The sequence below is a fragment of the Chaetodon trifascialis genome, chromosome 19 (genome assembly GCF_039877785.1).
Source record: "Chaetodon trifascialis isolate fChaTrf1 chromosome 19, fChaTrf1.hap1, whole genome shotgun sequence".
NCBI classification, from domain to species: domain Eukaryota; kingdom Metazoa; phylum Chordata; class Actinopteri; order Chaetodontiformes; family Chaetodontidae; genus Chaetodon; species Chaetodon trifascialis.
In genome coordinates this window covers 17,902,260-17,917,843 of record NC_092074.1, presented here as the reverse complement: position 1 = coordinate 17,917,843, position 15,584 = coordinate 17,902,260, and the positions used below count along the sequence as shown (strand labels likewise).

General features: G+C 44.9%; 1 protein-coding gene across 2 annotated transcripts in view; it reads left to right on the top strand.

Annotated features, from left to right (window-relative positions):
* The first annotated feature begins 1,706 nt into the window (after positions 1-1,706).
* slc24a4b (solute carrier family 24 member 4b) overlaps positions 1,707-15,584 on the top strand; it is a 31,138-nt gene continuing 17,260 nt past the window's right edge. Inside the window, exons 1-2 of one of the 2 annotated variants that reach the window (XM_070986751.1) lie at positions 1,707-2,745; positions 7,816-7,923. In XM_070986751.1, the coding sequence (XP_070842852.1) occupies positions 2,583-2,745; positions 7,816-7,923 (271 nt within the window). In that variant the 5' untranslated portion in view covers positions 1,707-2,582. The remainder of the gene's footprint in view (positions 2,746-7,815; positions 7,924-15,584) is intronic. The other variant, XM_070986752.1, reaches the window with a different exon arrangement.

The window sequence follows — 15,584 nt, the reverse complement described above, 5'->3', positions numbered from 1 at the left end:
TGGGCGTGCTGTTTGTAATTTCAAGACAAGGTAGATCGTTTGACATTTTGGGGAGGATGTTTAGTCTCTTTCTTGTCGAGCATTGGATGAAAAGATTGAAAACAAGCCTGTCTGTTAAAAAAAAAAGGCTAGTCAGGAGTTTGTTAGCTTAGCGCAAAGACAGGACATGGGAACAGCTAGCTTGGCGTGGGTAATAAAACCCTGCCAGCAGCTCTAAAGCTCACTAATTAACATATTGTATTGCATTTGTTGTGGACAAGATGTAAGTGCACCTGGCCAAGAAATAATCCAGCACATTAATTTCTATAATATGGCAAATTGTTTGTTTTTACAATCTGGTTTTTGTGCGGATTAAACAAATAAGCTTTGGAGGTGCTGGTAGGCTGATTTTCTGAGCCAGGCTAGCTGTTTCCAGTCTTTATGCTAAACTAAGCTAACCGACTCCTGACTGTAGCTTTATATTTAAGATGGCAGACACGAGAGTTGTATTAATCTTCTCGTCTGGTGGCTCTCTAAGAAAGCGAATAAGTAAATTTCCCCAAATCTGTTCGTTTAAAGCTTTCGTGAGTGGAAACATCATGTGCTCTCAACTGAATGGGCCAAACTACTGTATTAAAAGCTCAAGAATGGGAAGTGGCTTAATGATTCCCTGAGTCTATAAATACAGCTGGGTGATAACAGGAACTCTGCATTAGAGAAAACAGCAGGCCTTTTCTTACCAACACTGCTGTAAAGTCTAATCTATTAGCGAGAGTCATCAAACAAACATCTTTGAATCTCTCTCTTCTCTGTGTTGTGGGAGGAAATAGATGAGAGAGATAATATCTTGGAAACGTCTGGTCTGTTTCCTAACTGCAACATTAAATTACACTTGAATCGGCCATCATAAAAGCTGGCGTCCGATATCAAAGTGTTGCATCCATTCACATATTGATCTTTCCATACAAGGTACGCTTGAGAGTCCAGGGAATAAAACTGCCCAATTACTCCCTGTAACACAGCCACAATCATTAAAAAAGTGACAGCTCCAGGTGATGACAGCTAACACCAAATAATAGGTGAGCAATGACGCCTGACCCTCAGAAATCACATGCTATGAAGTCTCCAGAACTCTTGAGTCCTCAGCAGCCTGCATGGACGCCACATTTACAGGACTGCCAACTATCAAACAATAATTAGGGGTGTAGTGGAGGCCAAATCCAGCTGGTCTCAGCGTTATAAGCTGACGTATTCATTTGTGGAAAATTCATTTGACACGTAAATGTAGTGAAGAGAGGCCCTTTCATATTAATGCTTTTCAGAATATACAGAACGATTGATTTTTCTCAGTGTAATGGTAATTGTTTGGCTCTGGCTGCACTGACTGCGGGACTTATATCACCCACATTTAATTTACTACAGCCACAGTGGCATAAAGGTCCCCATTACATTATTCAGCTCCAGTATGCACAGGTCTGTTTGTGTGAAGCAATTTTCTGAAGGGCATGACGCATAAACCATTGCAATCTTGGCAAAAACAGCCTTCAGGCAATGAGAAATTATTTCATGGCATAAGATTTGCACCTGAAGATCTATAACCTCAATTATTCAGCATGATATCAATTGAGGATAGCAGGTGACTTGTAGGCCGGTTATTAAAGGGGCTGTGCTCGGGATCTAGAAAGATATTGGATTTGGTTTCATAACACACCGGTGTTTGGTGTGTCGGGCTTGTTTTGAGTAGCATGATAGGGCTTGCCTCGTCGCGCAAATCCAACCCCACACGTTTGATCTCGACGCACAAATAAGGTGACATTTTCCCCCCGCAGGGACCAGGTGATCCACGCGCAGCTGTCCGGAGGTGAACAGACCAGAGGTGGAGGAAGGAGAAGCGTGGTTTTGTCTTTGATGGCTGTTTGCACATGCAGCCCTCGGGAAAGTTAAAGGGGCCCGGTCTCATTGAAGTGGACGCAGAGCGCATGGTAGCAGAGCAGCTGATGGTCCTCGCTCGTGAGCGCGGCTATTCTGCACGGAGAGGGATTCGCGTGAAGGGGGAGGCGCCCGAGCGAGCCGACCGCTGCCCGAATTCAGCAATTAACCTTGATGAACGCAGATTGGTTTCACCTAACAGGCGCAGGTGCGTGGAGTGGAGCAAGTCCGCGTTTGTGACCGGACACTGACGCATTTTATGCCAAACACACGGATCGAGGATATTGCAGCGGATGTTTTTTTTTTTTTTTTTTTTTTTTTTTTTCTTCCACGGGACAGGATGCGTGTTGCAATGGAAGCCCGTCCGATACTCATCCTCTTGCAGAATCCGAATTCAGGAGCATCGCAGAATTGATTTGGAGACCTATATCGGAATTTGACCGCCGTGTCATTGATTAGTCTTGCAGTCCCGGCAGCTGAAAAGCGTCTTCTTAGCGGCAGCAGACGAGAAAAAAAAAAAACAAACTGTCCGCTTCACTACTCTTCATCTGCGCCCTGGACGGCTTGAAATGAGGACCACATCCCGGCTGTGTTGCGTGTGAAGAGGCAAGCGGGGTTTCTTCGGCTCTCAAGGACGCAACAGAAAAAAGTGGCCGCCGGCCGAGCTGCGAGCCATGGAGCGGGACGACACCGACACCGCGAGCGCGTCCAAAAAGACAATAATTGCGAAGATATTTAAAGTTCGCAAGAGGAGGGAGATGCTTTTCGTTCAGGTGTGCTTTATCTGCAGTGTCCTCTTCGTGGCGTGGAGCATGTCGGCGCTGTTGACCAAGACAGGTGAGTGGGGAGAGACCGCTGAGATGCACCGGGGCACAGGGAGCTGAGGACGGAGCAGAACGCTCGGAAATCTGCAGTGAAATCATGCACCCACACGCACATCAGTTCATTGTAATTGTAGGGGCACCTCTCATCGATCAGAGACAAACCAGTATGCATTAATGTCAAGGGCATGGGATCAAAGCATTACATTCGTCTGGATTTTCAAACAGGAGCCAGGTTCCTATCCAAAATGCGTATGCGTTGTCGCTGGTTTTCTACCCATTTAGATGAAGTGTGCATTAAAATGCTGCAAACACATGGATGCGTTCGGTGTTTGTGGCCCATCACAGTAGAAAAAAAGTCAGCTGCACATGTTATTGTCAGGTCACAGCATATTTTAGCTCAATGTTGGAGTATACATGCGTCTGTTTGTCCGTGTATGCCGCAGTGTGCGCGCCTTGGCAGCGGCACGTTTTTAATTTTCAGCCTCATAATCACGGCACACGCACACTTCACGCTCCACATGCACGCAGCGATCAAGTCACCGAACCCAGATGGAACACAATTAGGTTCTGGTTTGTTTGCGCGTTGCCCTTTTCGCCCCAAATGTGCCGCTTTTCTTTTTTTTCCTTTTTTCTTGGCGCCAGACGCATCGTCGGTCACACTACACCGGAGCTCAGGATCGTGGTTAATGCTGGCATCATCGCGTGTGGCCCGGGGCTTCACACACCATTGCACACACTGGATCACTCTCTAGCATCTCATCACGCTTCCAGGTTCCGCATGGCCATCGAGGGATGCTGATTTTACGCAGAGGCCCCCCGACGGTCATTTTGGTCGTGGCGGGGGTGTTAAACGCTGGGCTTGCTTATGCTTGAATGTTGCAATATTCATAGCTGGTGCCCGAGGTGTGCGCTTAGCTAACGACTCAGATGGCTGATCATGCGTGATGCGTGTGATGCCCACATGCACACACACACACACACACACACACACACACACACACACACACACACACACACACACACACACACACACACTCTCCAAACAACCTACCCTCTCATGCACACATGTCCAAACTCTTACCTCAGGCCCGTGCAAGCGCTGCCACGCAGAGCATCCCACACAGCCTCACACACAGTTATGTAATCTAACGAGCAACCTTGACATTTTGCTGGTGAAGAATGATATCTGACACACCACAGGGATCAGAGGTTAACGAGACAAAACACACCCCTAGGACAATAGTGTTCAAATGAAGGGAACAGAGAGACTGTGTTCAGTGCCAACATGAATTTTGCAAACATTTGCAAGCAGAGCGGGGGAGTCTCAACTGCTGCATGCATTTGAATCAGAATTTATTTTTTTGCATGAAAGAAGAGCTGCTCCCCCCACCCCGCCCACCCCAAAGTGCTTCTAACCCTAAGCCTCAGCCCCAGACCCTGTCCATCTGCAACCACTTAGGCCACAGGACTGAAAGCGGTTGTAAATTCACCACAACTACTGCCTCACTGTAGATCTGTAGATGTATCGGGAGTTTTATTAATTACATTAAAAACAACAAGAGGCTTAAAAGATTATTCTGGAATGATATCATACAGACGAGTGCAAATCTCTTACATCCAAAGGCAGGCACTGGGAGCCAAAGTAAGCCCCCCTCGGTCACTAATGGCTTGCCTTTTTTTTTTTTTTTTTCATTTAATCAAGTTCGCCTGACCCACACAGTGATTGTCATGTGGGAGCATTTGACAGAAGGCCTTTCTCGTGAATTTTGACCATCAGCAGCTGCGGTGGTGGCAATGGCGGGAATTCAAGGTGACATGCATGAGAAGTACTTGATGTGAGAGGACCAGAAATCCCCCCCCCCCGAACCCACGAGACCCAAAGCTCGCCATAATCAGATCTGTCTAATTGAATAGCTGCGGCCTTCTCATCTTTCAGCCATCACAACGGGAGCAAGCATTTGTCATGTCACAGTAAAACCTGTGCCCTGTGTTAGCCACACATTTGATTGATAGCAGCGTGCGGGAGTGTCTATGTGCTGAACGGTCCAGATGGATGGGATTTGATGTACTACTCCCGGGCTACATCTCCATAAAGAGGGGTGGGGCGCGACATGCTGTCATGCATGCTGATCAGAGCTGCGTGTGAGTGGTGGAGCGCTGCACGGGGAACTGAAACAGGTGTTTTCAGAGAGGCAGGGCAGGACTCGGCTCTGACAGGTAGCTGCAGAAGGCCGACGGTGATGGCTGGGAGGCGGGGGCGGGGGCTGTGCCGGAGATGTTTTTGCTAACAGGAAGTGAATGTGAGGAAAGCATGTTCACCGCACACAGAGAGGTTGATGGATGCTTGTGGTCCATCTCCCTGCTGCTGCTGAGCTGCCTGGACAGACCAGCTGTGCCATTGCTGCTCGCACTCTCGTCTCCCTCTGTTACTCAGTGTAGTCTGATAGAAGTGTCGTCACAGCCATTTTTAATCTTTCAATTTTTAATGTTTCTGCTCTGAAGTAGGTTTAGTGTCTCTTCTCTTTGCACTACAAACAGCGTAGCATACATGAAATGATGATTTATTGTAGGGCCAAAATGAAGCTCCACCAAATTCCATTGGGTTAATCAAGACCTCCATGTTCTTCACGGTGCTAAAACACCATGGTTATTGAGTGTGAAGTATAATAATCAAAGCGAATCACACTCACAACAGGCTGACCCCCTTTCACCCCGAGCCCGCCACAAAGCACTGACAGAATCACGTCTTCATTGTTTTCCCTTTCAGATGCTCGGCAGCGAGAAGGCAGCACACTGAACAGCCCATGTTCTCTCTCTCTCGCACGCTGCCTTGTTTAATCTTCCAGGAAACGACCTAGATTGTGTTTTTAAAAACAGAAGATTTCACAGTTGTGGTGCCAAACTGCCTGGACAAATTGCATTTAGACTGTCACGCATAATCCCAAGACTTTACAATAATACACTATGCCCAAGCCAGTTTGTCATGTAGATGTGAAAATCAGCCTCCTCTGCACATGACTCTTTTCTTTCTTGCTATGTATGACAGACATGATTATTTCTTGGCGCGGTGCTCCACATGCTTGTTGCGTTTGCAAATTGGCATCTGTGTCCTTCCCCTGGCATTAAATTGGACAGTGTTTTCTTGTCAGCGCTGCTAGAACAAAATGAAAGAAAAAGGGGAGAACCAGAGGCAGTAGAGGAGTGAAAGCGAGCTGGTTAGTGAGGAGGAACAGGTTGGAGCGATGTCTGGAGGGTTTGGTCTTTTGGGTTGGAGAGCTGTGGGAAGCAGCTGCGGCCGCCTTGTGTACAGTCTGTTTGTCCACTGCCTGCTGGTCGCCAGGCTGTCTAACTATACTGGATTGAAAGCCATTTAATGAAGACTTTCCTGTGTCAGTACACTAAAATTACCCTCAGATTACCTCAGAAAAGCATCAACTGTAAGGTGGGAGAATAGAAAATGAGTAACGGTGCCAGAAAATGAAGATTTTAATCTGTGATGTGGAAAAGCACAGTTTTCTTTTCTAAATTTACACTCGATGTTAAAGAACCAGATCGACTCCGGATTACTGGCTTTTGAGATTTTAACAAATTTGATCTAATATGTTGGCTAGATTGACTCTCATCATCAGCATCGTGCCCAGCCTCACCATGCAGCCGTTATCTGAGAAAAACCTGTGATTGATCACCTGCTGTACTACGTATACCGGCTCAGTAATGTTTCCATTTAGCGCCACAATGGTGGATTTAGCAGCTGAAGACACAGATATTTTGGGTGGCGCAGAGCAAAATGGAGCTAAAAGGAGAGTAAATGTTTGACTTATACATACAAACATGCACCGAGGGGGCACAATATGCAGTTGCTGACACGATTGTCGATTGATTGACAGAAAATTTATCTGCACTTAATGTAAATGTGGCTGTTTTGGAAGCAAAATGCCACTCACAATTTGATGTTGCCTTAGTAAACTGGGCATTCTTAAGTATTTTCTGACAGTATTTTCTGATTTTATAGACCAAATGATCGAGAAAATAATCAGCAGATCAAACATGTTTGTCAACTTTAAACATAGCTTTTCTGTGTTGCAATTAGCCAGCGTGTACACCAATACTGAGGTATCTGCAGTAAGATGATAATGGTCTATTAATTGATCTAGGTTTATTATATTCTATAAGAAATTAGTGTTTTAAACAGTAAAATTTACCTTGATGTCTTCACATATATATTAGACTTCAGATTAAGTCAATGGTCTTCAGTTTGTTACCCTTAAACTAGTTTGTCTCAGTCATTACTTCCTCAAAATAATTTCCAGAAGGGGAATGTGCCTCCTGAGACTGATCATACGGAGGCTTTCACATGGTGAGGGAGACTTTTACAAGCGCTTGAGATCATGTGAGTCCTCTGCTGTACAGAAAGTCTTTCACAGCCAGCGTGTAGCCTACAACCAAAAGCCAGGAAGAGGCAGCCTGTTCAACAACTTGCCAGTCCGCAGGGTATTCCCAAGCAATCTGCTCATGACTGTGGAAGCTACGTCTTCGTCAGTTCAATTCAACATTGCATTTACACGGTGAAATTTTTCAAAATCTCAAGTTTGAAGCGCTGCTCAGCTCGTTGGTTTACATAATAGATTTTGGACTGCGGTCCTTTTATGTCCTCATTACAGAGGCTTAAGAGCAGTTTAATGAAAAATGAAACGTGTATGCTCCTCCTCCCACTCTCTCACCCCAAAACATAATGGCACAGCAGCTGCATGTTGGCGCGTTATTGCTGCCGCCAGATGAAAATGTCATATCTACATAAGAGAAAACTTTTAAGGGATTAAAGAAAGGCAACCTTGTTTGGATTAATGGCCGTGATCATGGATGTTTTGGCTCATGAAACATACTCGTACAACAGCGGCCATGTTAGTTTCGATTGCTGTTTTTAAGACGTGCAAAATGGAGTGTCGAGGTCTCTCTGCAGCGAAAGAAAAGGCTTTCACAATCGTTCTTTCAGCGTTAACTTCCAACACGCTGTGATCTGTCTTGGCTACAAGCTGAGATGCTGAATGTATGATGAGTAGAGCTGTTTTGTTTTCTGTTGCAGGCCACGGCATGGTCATGGAGGTGCATCCGAGCGCTGACCACTGGGGAAGACGTCTGATGGCTACAGAACCAGGCAATGAAACGGAGCAGAAGAACTGTTCAGAGCCAGGTAAGTCATTGTTTTTATTATTAGCAGGGGGTTAAATGGCAGTTCCTCAGAGTGATGCACCAACGTAGAACAGTGCAGTTTTCCTCAGGAGCGTTTTAGCATCCTTTGGTTCATTGTTTTGGCTCACTCTCACTTTCATTAATCACACCTGCAAAAAAACTGCACTGAATTGCAGAAAAGCAAAGTTAGCAAGTAGCAGGTGAACGTAGTGGAGCTCTTAGGGGCTAAAGAGCCAGATATTTCCTTCGGGAGCTCTGTTTAGAGAATGAAACGAGCTCACAGGAGAGTGTTCACATTCCTCAGGTGGACAGAAACATGATCGCAGATAAATGCTAACGCCGCTCTGCGTATGCTGGATGTATCAAAACGGGAACCGTTTGCTAACTTTATGAGGTGAAAATGCCCCAAGTAGGCAAAAAAAAATCAATGAAAACTGCTTCAGATTAGTGGAATCAATAAAGCTGTAGGAAAAACTCCAATAGTTGTGGTGTTTTTTGAGTTGTTATGATGCTTTATTTCACCTCCTTTTGCACTGTGATAAGCACTGAAAGGGATATTAAAACGGTCAGGTATCGATTCTGTTACAGCATCTCTGGTACTCTTAAAGGAAGCAGCATTCCCTGTAATCAGCTTTAGTGTATGCTGACAGTTCCTCTGACACAGCTGACGTCTGCTTCAGGCTAAAGGCAGTAAAGCTACGTTTTTCATGAAATGACTGGTACTGATGTACCAGCAGCAGAGGCCAGACGCATCATTTGTTTGTCATTTCCATGTCATTTGAGTTGCCTCGGCCTTGAGTTTTATTTTGCAACCACTGGGTCACTTGTTCTGTGACCGTCATGCCAGGGTTAGAGGTTGAGGCCATTTCATAACACATGTGCTGCGTGCGCCTCTGGACGACCTGCTTTAACCGCTAGGAAAACCTCTAAATCTGAAGTCACAAAGTGGAAATGTGGAAAAGGAGACCTGTTGAAGGAGGATTTTTAAGCCCTGGGAGTAATTATTTAGCTCAAATGGGGTGAAACTCAATATAGGGGCTATTTCTGTTTTGTATTTGACGAGCTCACAGGGGATGACACCAGAGCGCAGACAATTTAGGAAGTAATTTTCAAAATGTACCTTTTTTTTTTGCAGCATCACAAGTGACCCAGTACAGGCTAACTGGCTATTACTTCATTACTGGTCACAGCAGGCAGAATCCCTCAGGGGATTAGCGAATCACTGATGCTGTAACCTGCTATTTTATATAGAAACAAGCTAAACAAATACTTTTACACCCCTGGCTTGGAACTATTCCACATTGTGAGTATTCAGTGTGAACTTTTTCAGATTCGCAGTGGGTTCCTATTGAAATGACAAGATTATGTGCTGCAAGTTTTCCTGCTAATCCTCCAGGATTACCTTTTTTTCCTGTTCAGATGTCTTCCGCTCCGGAGGCACCAGACTGTACTCCACATTCCACACATTTCTCATCGGCTCTGGTCCCCCTTCCTCTTATCCCACCGCTGCTCTGCCGTCACCGTGAGCTGATCATATGACGCCTTGCTCTGGGTCTCGTGAATAATCCTGTCATAGCTGCAGACTTCAGGCACCACGCTCTGTTTTGGCCTGTTGTGGGCAGTCAGTGGCTCTGATTGTAGCTGCCTATACAATATGTTATGCTGTAAAAAACACTCTTAAACAAGTCACTTAGACTTGGAGGACAAATTCTCTCAAAATGGGAAAAAAAATCAGCCAATAGGTGATGACAGTGTACTTGTTCTTGGTGGAGTTTGATATTTTTAAGGAATTTTAGGTAGAAATGAGGGTCAGTAAACTTAAAATGACTTCAGACCTTACAATCACTGTAAACAAACGCGCCTCGGTGGACAAATAAGCTGATTGTTTGTTGGGTGAAACTGTAATCATGTTCAAGGAATCAGGGGAATTATTGCTAATGAAACCAAATCCAATCAGGGACACGAGGAAGTTTGAATCAGGACGGCTGCTGATGGTCTGTGGAGAAGTCCGATCTTTCCAGAACTTGTTTACTATCCAGAACCGAGCAGACGCCTTGGTTCATGGTGAGCGGTCTCATCTCTTACATGAGTCGACCACAGGGCTCACACAGTGATGGCGGCGGGTGTGCACCCCTCCAGGGTAAAGCGCTGACCGTGGACGGACCCAGGCCTGATTGGATGAGAATTATTTGGAGGCTTTTGCTTTTATGCTGAGTGTGTGCAACATCTGAAGCTCTGTTTTAATTAAGCTGCTGTTTGTGGGCTGCATCGATTCCACTCAGCTGTCTTTGGTCTCTCTGCCGGTTCCTCATCATTATGTCTGTGATCAGCGAGGGAGCCCTTCTCTGGGCTCGCGGGGTATTAATGCTTTGCTTGTCCTGAGACTTGTGCTGCTAAGGCAGCCATTCATCATAAGTGCCTCTTTTATTGGCTATTATAACTCCTGGAAAGCACAAGGTGCTGTCCGGACTGTTTTTTTATGCCCCTGCTTGATTACCGTGCGTGCTTGTGATCCACAAGGTACTAAATCACACTGCATGGGGCTGATACAACCTCTGAATACTTGAGTCACATGCAGGCCTTGAGTAATATCACCCCTTGAGATGCCGTGCGCCAGTCTCATGACGAATGGAACAAACATACTCACTGTTTCACCTAAATCTGACACGTCGCTATAACACTGGAACAAAAGTAATGTCTGCTTTATTTTGAAATTCAAATGATTTAAGAGCTCTGTCAGGCCGTGTGAGGGGTCTGATCACACACTTGAGGTTTACTTGGGGACACGGAATATTAGATCATACTCATATATACACCCCCCCCCCGTGAAATTTAGTGATGCCAGCTGTGGTGTGCAGAAAAATCAGAGAGGGGGCAGAGCACCGTGGCTAATGTTGTGTAGGAGGAATAATTTGCTTTTAATAAAGATGCTGCTAATACCATATATTGAAAACTCCCACTTGGGTGGCGTAATTGGCCCGGCAGAAGTAGACGACAGGGCAGAAAGTAGAAGTGAACAACAAAGGAAAGGTTTTACTGTGGCTTGGTTTGTACTATGAATTAATCCGACGGGATCTGATTATAGTGGTTTTAGATATGGCGCTAATCTGCTCCTGGGCAGGGACTGCACATGTTGCATGTTAGGCATGAGAAGTGGTCTGGGTGAGGAGGAACTGTCGGTACCCAAAGCAAATGTGTCATCACCCAGCAAAAGCAGCATTTTTCATTTGGTTTAAATATTTGTTTGTGAGTAGAGTATGACTTCTGCTCTGCTTCTGAAAACAAAAGGCAGGATTGGAGACAAACTGGGAGACAAAAATTTGGCGGCAAGTCCGGGGGTAAACGTGCCAGCGAGTAGCAGCCAGTCCATGCTGAAATGCAGGTTTGTCAACTCCAGGGAAACACCAGAAGGCGGCTTTTTAAAAGGGAATTACACAAGCAGGGATTATACTGCTGTGCATAATGGAAACTGACCTCGCTTTGCTTCTCGCTTGCATGCCAACGGTAGAACAATGCAGCAGAGAGGGGAGTACAGGCACGAGCACCTGCACAGAGCACTCTCCGCGCTGCGCGGTTCAAACACGCCTGACCTCTTTATGTATTTATTCATTCACATTCTGTCCTGTTTCAGATTTGCAGCCTTTTGTTGCTACTCGGAAACTGTCATTCTGCTCTGCCTTTGGTGCGCAGGACTGCCTTTTGTTAAATCTGAGGCTAGAAAGGACGTGTCGGCAGGTTTAAAGACGCACAGGTACAGTCACAGCATCAAGGTAGCTCTGTTCTCGCTTTGGTGCTGCAGATCCATACCTCACCCTGAGGGAGTTGTTTACCTATTTCTCCTGCACACAGCTGAATGCATACGCTTCACAGCGGTGTCCCCTTTAGGTTATTGAACCAGGAGTCTTCTGGTCCACCAGCTTGGCCTCTTTCAACGCTCTCCCTCATACACATAAAATCACATCAAGGCAGAAGGGAATTCAGGCTAAAAGTAGACGTGTAGTAGGTATGAGTGTGCTCATGCAGGTGAAATTGCATGTGTTTAAGCGCTTACAGGACCATGTGAGAGCCATTGTACATGTGATGTTTGAGCATGTTGAAAGTATTGACCTAACAAGAGGATAATCGCGTGTTTTGGGTAAACCAAGCCCCTGCTTTTTTCCAAACTTTCCATGTGACCCAGAGATTTTCCAATAAGGCAGCTTGCGATGTTGTTGTCATGTTTACAAGAAGCCGATGCCGGTCGCAGTCGAGTCATGCTGCTCATTGAAGTCTGCTGGAGCGAGCTAATTATCTAATGGACTAATAATGACCCAGAGGAATCATTCTCCTCTGAAGAGTCTCTTGACTACTATACTGGAGTGTCAACTGCATTGTGTTAATGACCTGGCTGGTCTGCGGGGCGGTGAGCGGGTTGTGGCAGAAGGTAGCACCAGGCGCTCTGCCAGAACATCTTGCTCACATGATAATATTATTTAATATATGATGGACTTATGTTTTCCTTCAGCTATTTAAAGATTCAGTAGACACAGGTTTGCATAAATGTGTTCAGAGCATGGCTCCATTGTTGTCTGTGTGTCGAATAAAATGTCTTTTTTGCTTTGGAGTGTTGGGTGAAGCCTGGCCTGCTCTGAACTGTCCTATCTGCAGGACAGACGGCACTCCATACTGAGCCTCGTTATGTAACGCCACCGTAATATCTGGAATATTATCAGATTATGGCATAATAATTGCACAAATGTAAAGAATGGCCGGCATGCTCCGGCTTTAATACGTCGATAAATTAGGTTATCTGAGGGGATTTTTTTTATGTTAAGAGAGGAATCTGTGGAGACAGTATGCGATTGTTTTTATCCATTGCTCCAAAGGAGTATATGCTTATTCATAGCACATGGAATAAAAGCAGGAATCTGGTGAAACCGAGTTTTAGGGACTGTGCAAAATTACTGTGTCGGGGAGGAGGGTGAGCATTATGCTTCACTTTAAAACCCTCCCTCTAATTTATAAAAAAACCTGCAAAACCCTCACTCAGATATCTCAAAACAATAACATTATTATTGGTATTGAAATGATTCAACTTGTAAAACATGGTTAGAAAAATTTCCATATAGCCAACAACCCTATATGAAGGATTGAGTTAGTGATAGCCAAATTTAAGGCAAATATAGGAAAACTGTGAGTGTTGTCGTCACTGTTTTGATAATTAGCTGTTAAACAGTTATTCCTGCCGCTGGCTGAGTGGACTGGGACCAACATGTCGAGCTGAGTGCTATAACTAATTTTCTATGACACATTTAACTTTTTTTCCCCTCTCTTTTTATGAAATATTGCTATCTGTGCATGTGCCAAAGCTTTATGATCCCCTATAAACTCTGACCTATTTTATCATCTTGCAAGGGAAGACAGAAATGAAATGTAATTAATGACCTCGTCTGGTCTCTCAAAAACAGCCCTCTGTGACCCTCCTTTCCGCCTGATATTCATATTGAGCACAGTTTAGGCTGTGATGGCAGCTCTGCATTTCATAAAATCCTCCCAGCACTTGCGTGGACTTCTGAGGTTGAGATGAGGAGGAGGAGGGGGTTTTGGGAGGCAGATGAACAAAAGTGTTGCCAGTAATTTCTTGCATAAGCGGCACAGTCAGGTGTCCAAACAGAGAATCCGAGGTTTATTTTTAGGTTTGCAGCTTAGCTTCTGAAGAGGAGTTGTTTTTTGCCTCCTGTCTGCCGTGCCAATCCAGACGTCCCTTGTTCACGTTGTCCCTCGTGGCCTCCAAAAAAAGACAGCAGTCTCATGCAAACACGAGAACAGCAGGATAGATGAAAGTTGTGGTGGTTTTTTCCAGATTTGTACGATCATAAAACCTTTGTTCACCAGAACAGAAGCAGCTTGCTTAGCATTAAACATATTAACCTGAAGATTCTGAATTTCTGGCGTAATTAATAACGAACTGGCACGTGCCATTTGGTTTGAGATGCCAAATGTTTTTATAGCTGCACAGGTCTGAACCCTAGTGTTATACTGCATGACAAGCATGTGTCTGACCATGACACACAAATTGAACTATTGAAGATATGATTGATGTAAAATGGTTAAAAGCATGCAAAGTCTTTTTAGAGCTGAAACACACCAAACATTCCCGAATTCTAGCTTCTCACTTGTGAAGATATGCTGCCATTCTTAATCTTATTGATAATAAACTGATCATATTTGCACTATTGATCAGGCAAAACAAGGAAATTGTGAAAGCCAGTTTTCATTATTCATTAAATCTGCGGAAAATTCGTGTCGTAACCTGCAAATGTTTGATTAACAAACGTAAAAATAGGAATTCACTTCGTTCAACACAGTGCATCGTATCCATGCGCCTTATCGAATTTATTCAATTTCTGTGAAAATGACACTTTCAAATGAAAAATTCAACCGAGCGACGACATATTATTTATGATTCTATTTATGGCCATCATTTGAGATGCATCGCTTAAGCAGTCCATCTGCTCCTGTGTGTACATCCCGTCCTGCCCGGCTGTGGGAGTATGGACATGTCCGGTTTGACCTCTGCAGCGAGGAGACACAGACGAACCCTGTAGACGCCGTCTGGTTTAAATGTTTACAAGGACCGAGAGGTGACCGCTGCCTGCCTGTCATCTCTCTGCTGTCCCAGTGCTGGCGCCTTTTAAACACCTTATGTGATCACCTATTTTTAACACACTTCCAGCCAGGCCTGATCGCATACAGTGGCGCAGGGATGAACACGTAGCTGAAGGACATGGATGGCAAAGGCATTTAATTATTGATTAATGGCAGACCTGCAGGTTTGGTAGCCGAACGTGGGAGCAGGGCGTGAAAAGGCTCGGACAGCAGGACATTCAGACCCCATACTTTTCCCATAGATTTCAGCTTTCATGTTTTTCAGAAGCCAAACGGGTGACCTTCAGCTAGAATAAAGCATGTCTGTGGAGCTGTTTGTGTGTGAGGTATCAGTAGGAGTTTAGCCGTCTGTATTGGCATCAGTTTGTTTTCAGTCACCTCTGTCGGCACAGCTGACAAATCCCGTAATTGATTGCACCTTTGCTTGTGGCCGTCGGCTTTCCGACACGTTTCATTCAGCACATAAACCCGTCAGAAATTAAATGAGCTAAAGCCGCTTGCCACAGTCAATGTTGCTGTGAGATTCCAATGTCACCCAGGTTGTTAAGACCCCTCCCTTTCTGCCTGCGGTGCTTCAGCTGGCCTCTTCCTGCAGGAGCTTGCAATCAGGGAGGGTCGATAGGGTAATGTGATGGCACCTGTGTATGTAACCGCCAGCATTTTCCACAGTTACATGCACACTATTATTCAGGATATGACCATATTCCAAATTTTATGTGGGTCATGCAAACAAAATATTCTGGTTGGATTTTCCAAATAAGGCCTTACTCCAAATGGGGCATTTTCCGATTAACACGTGTGGGACATACAGACATTATACAGGTTTTAGGAGCATTCAATGCAGCGCATTGAGATTTTGCAACAGTTTGCAATACTGGCAATTGCAGTGCAGACAAAAGACTGCATCTAAACGTGTATATTAGTGGACTATTCATTCTCATTGGCCATGTAAACAGCTTAGTAGGAATATTTGTGTTTTTAAGGTCTTTTAACAAACAAATTCCTTACACTCCA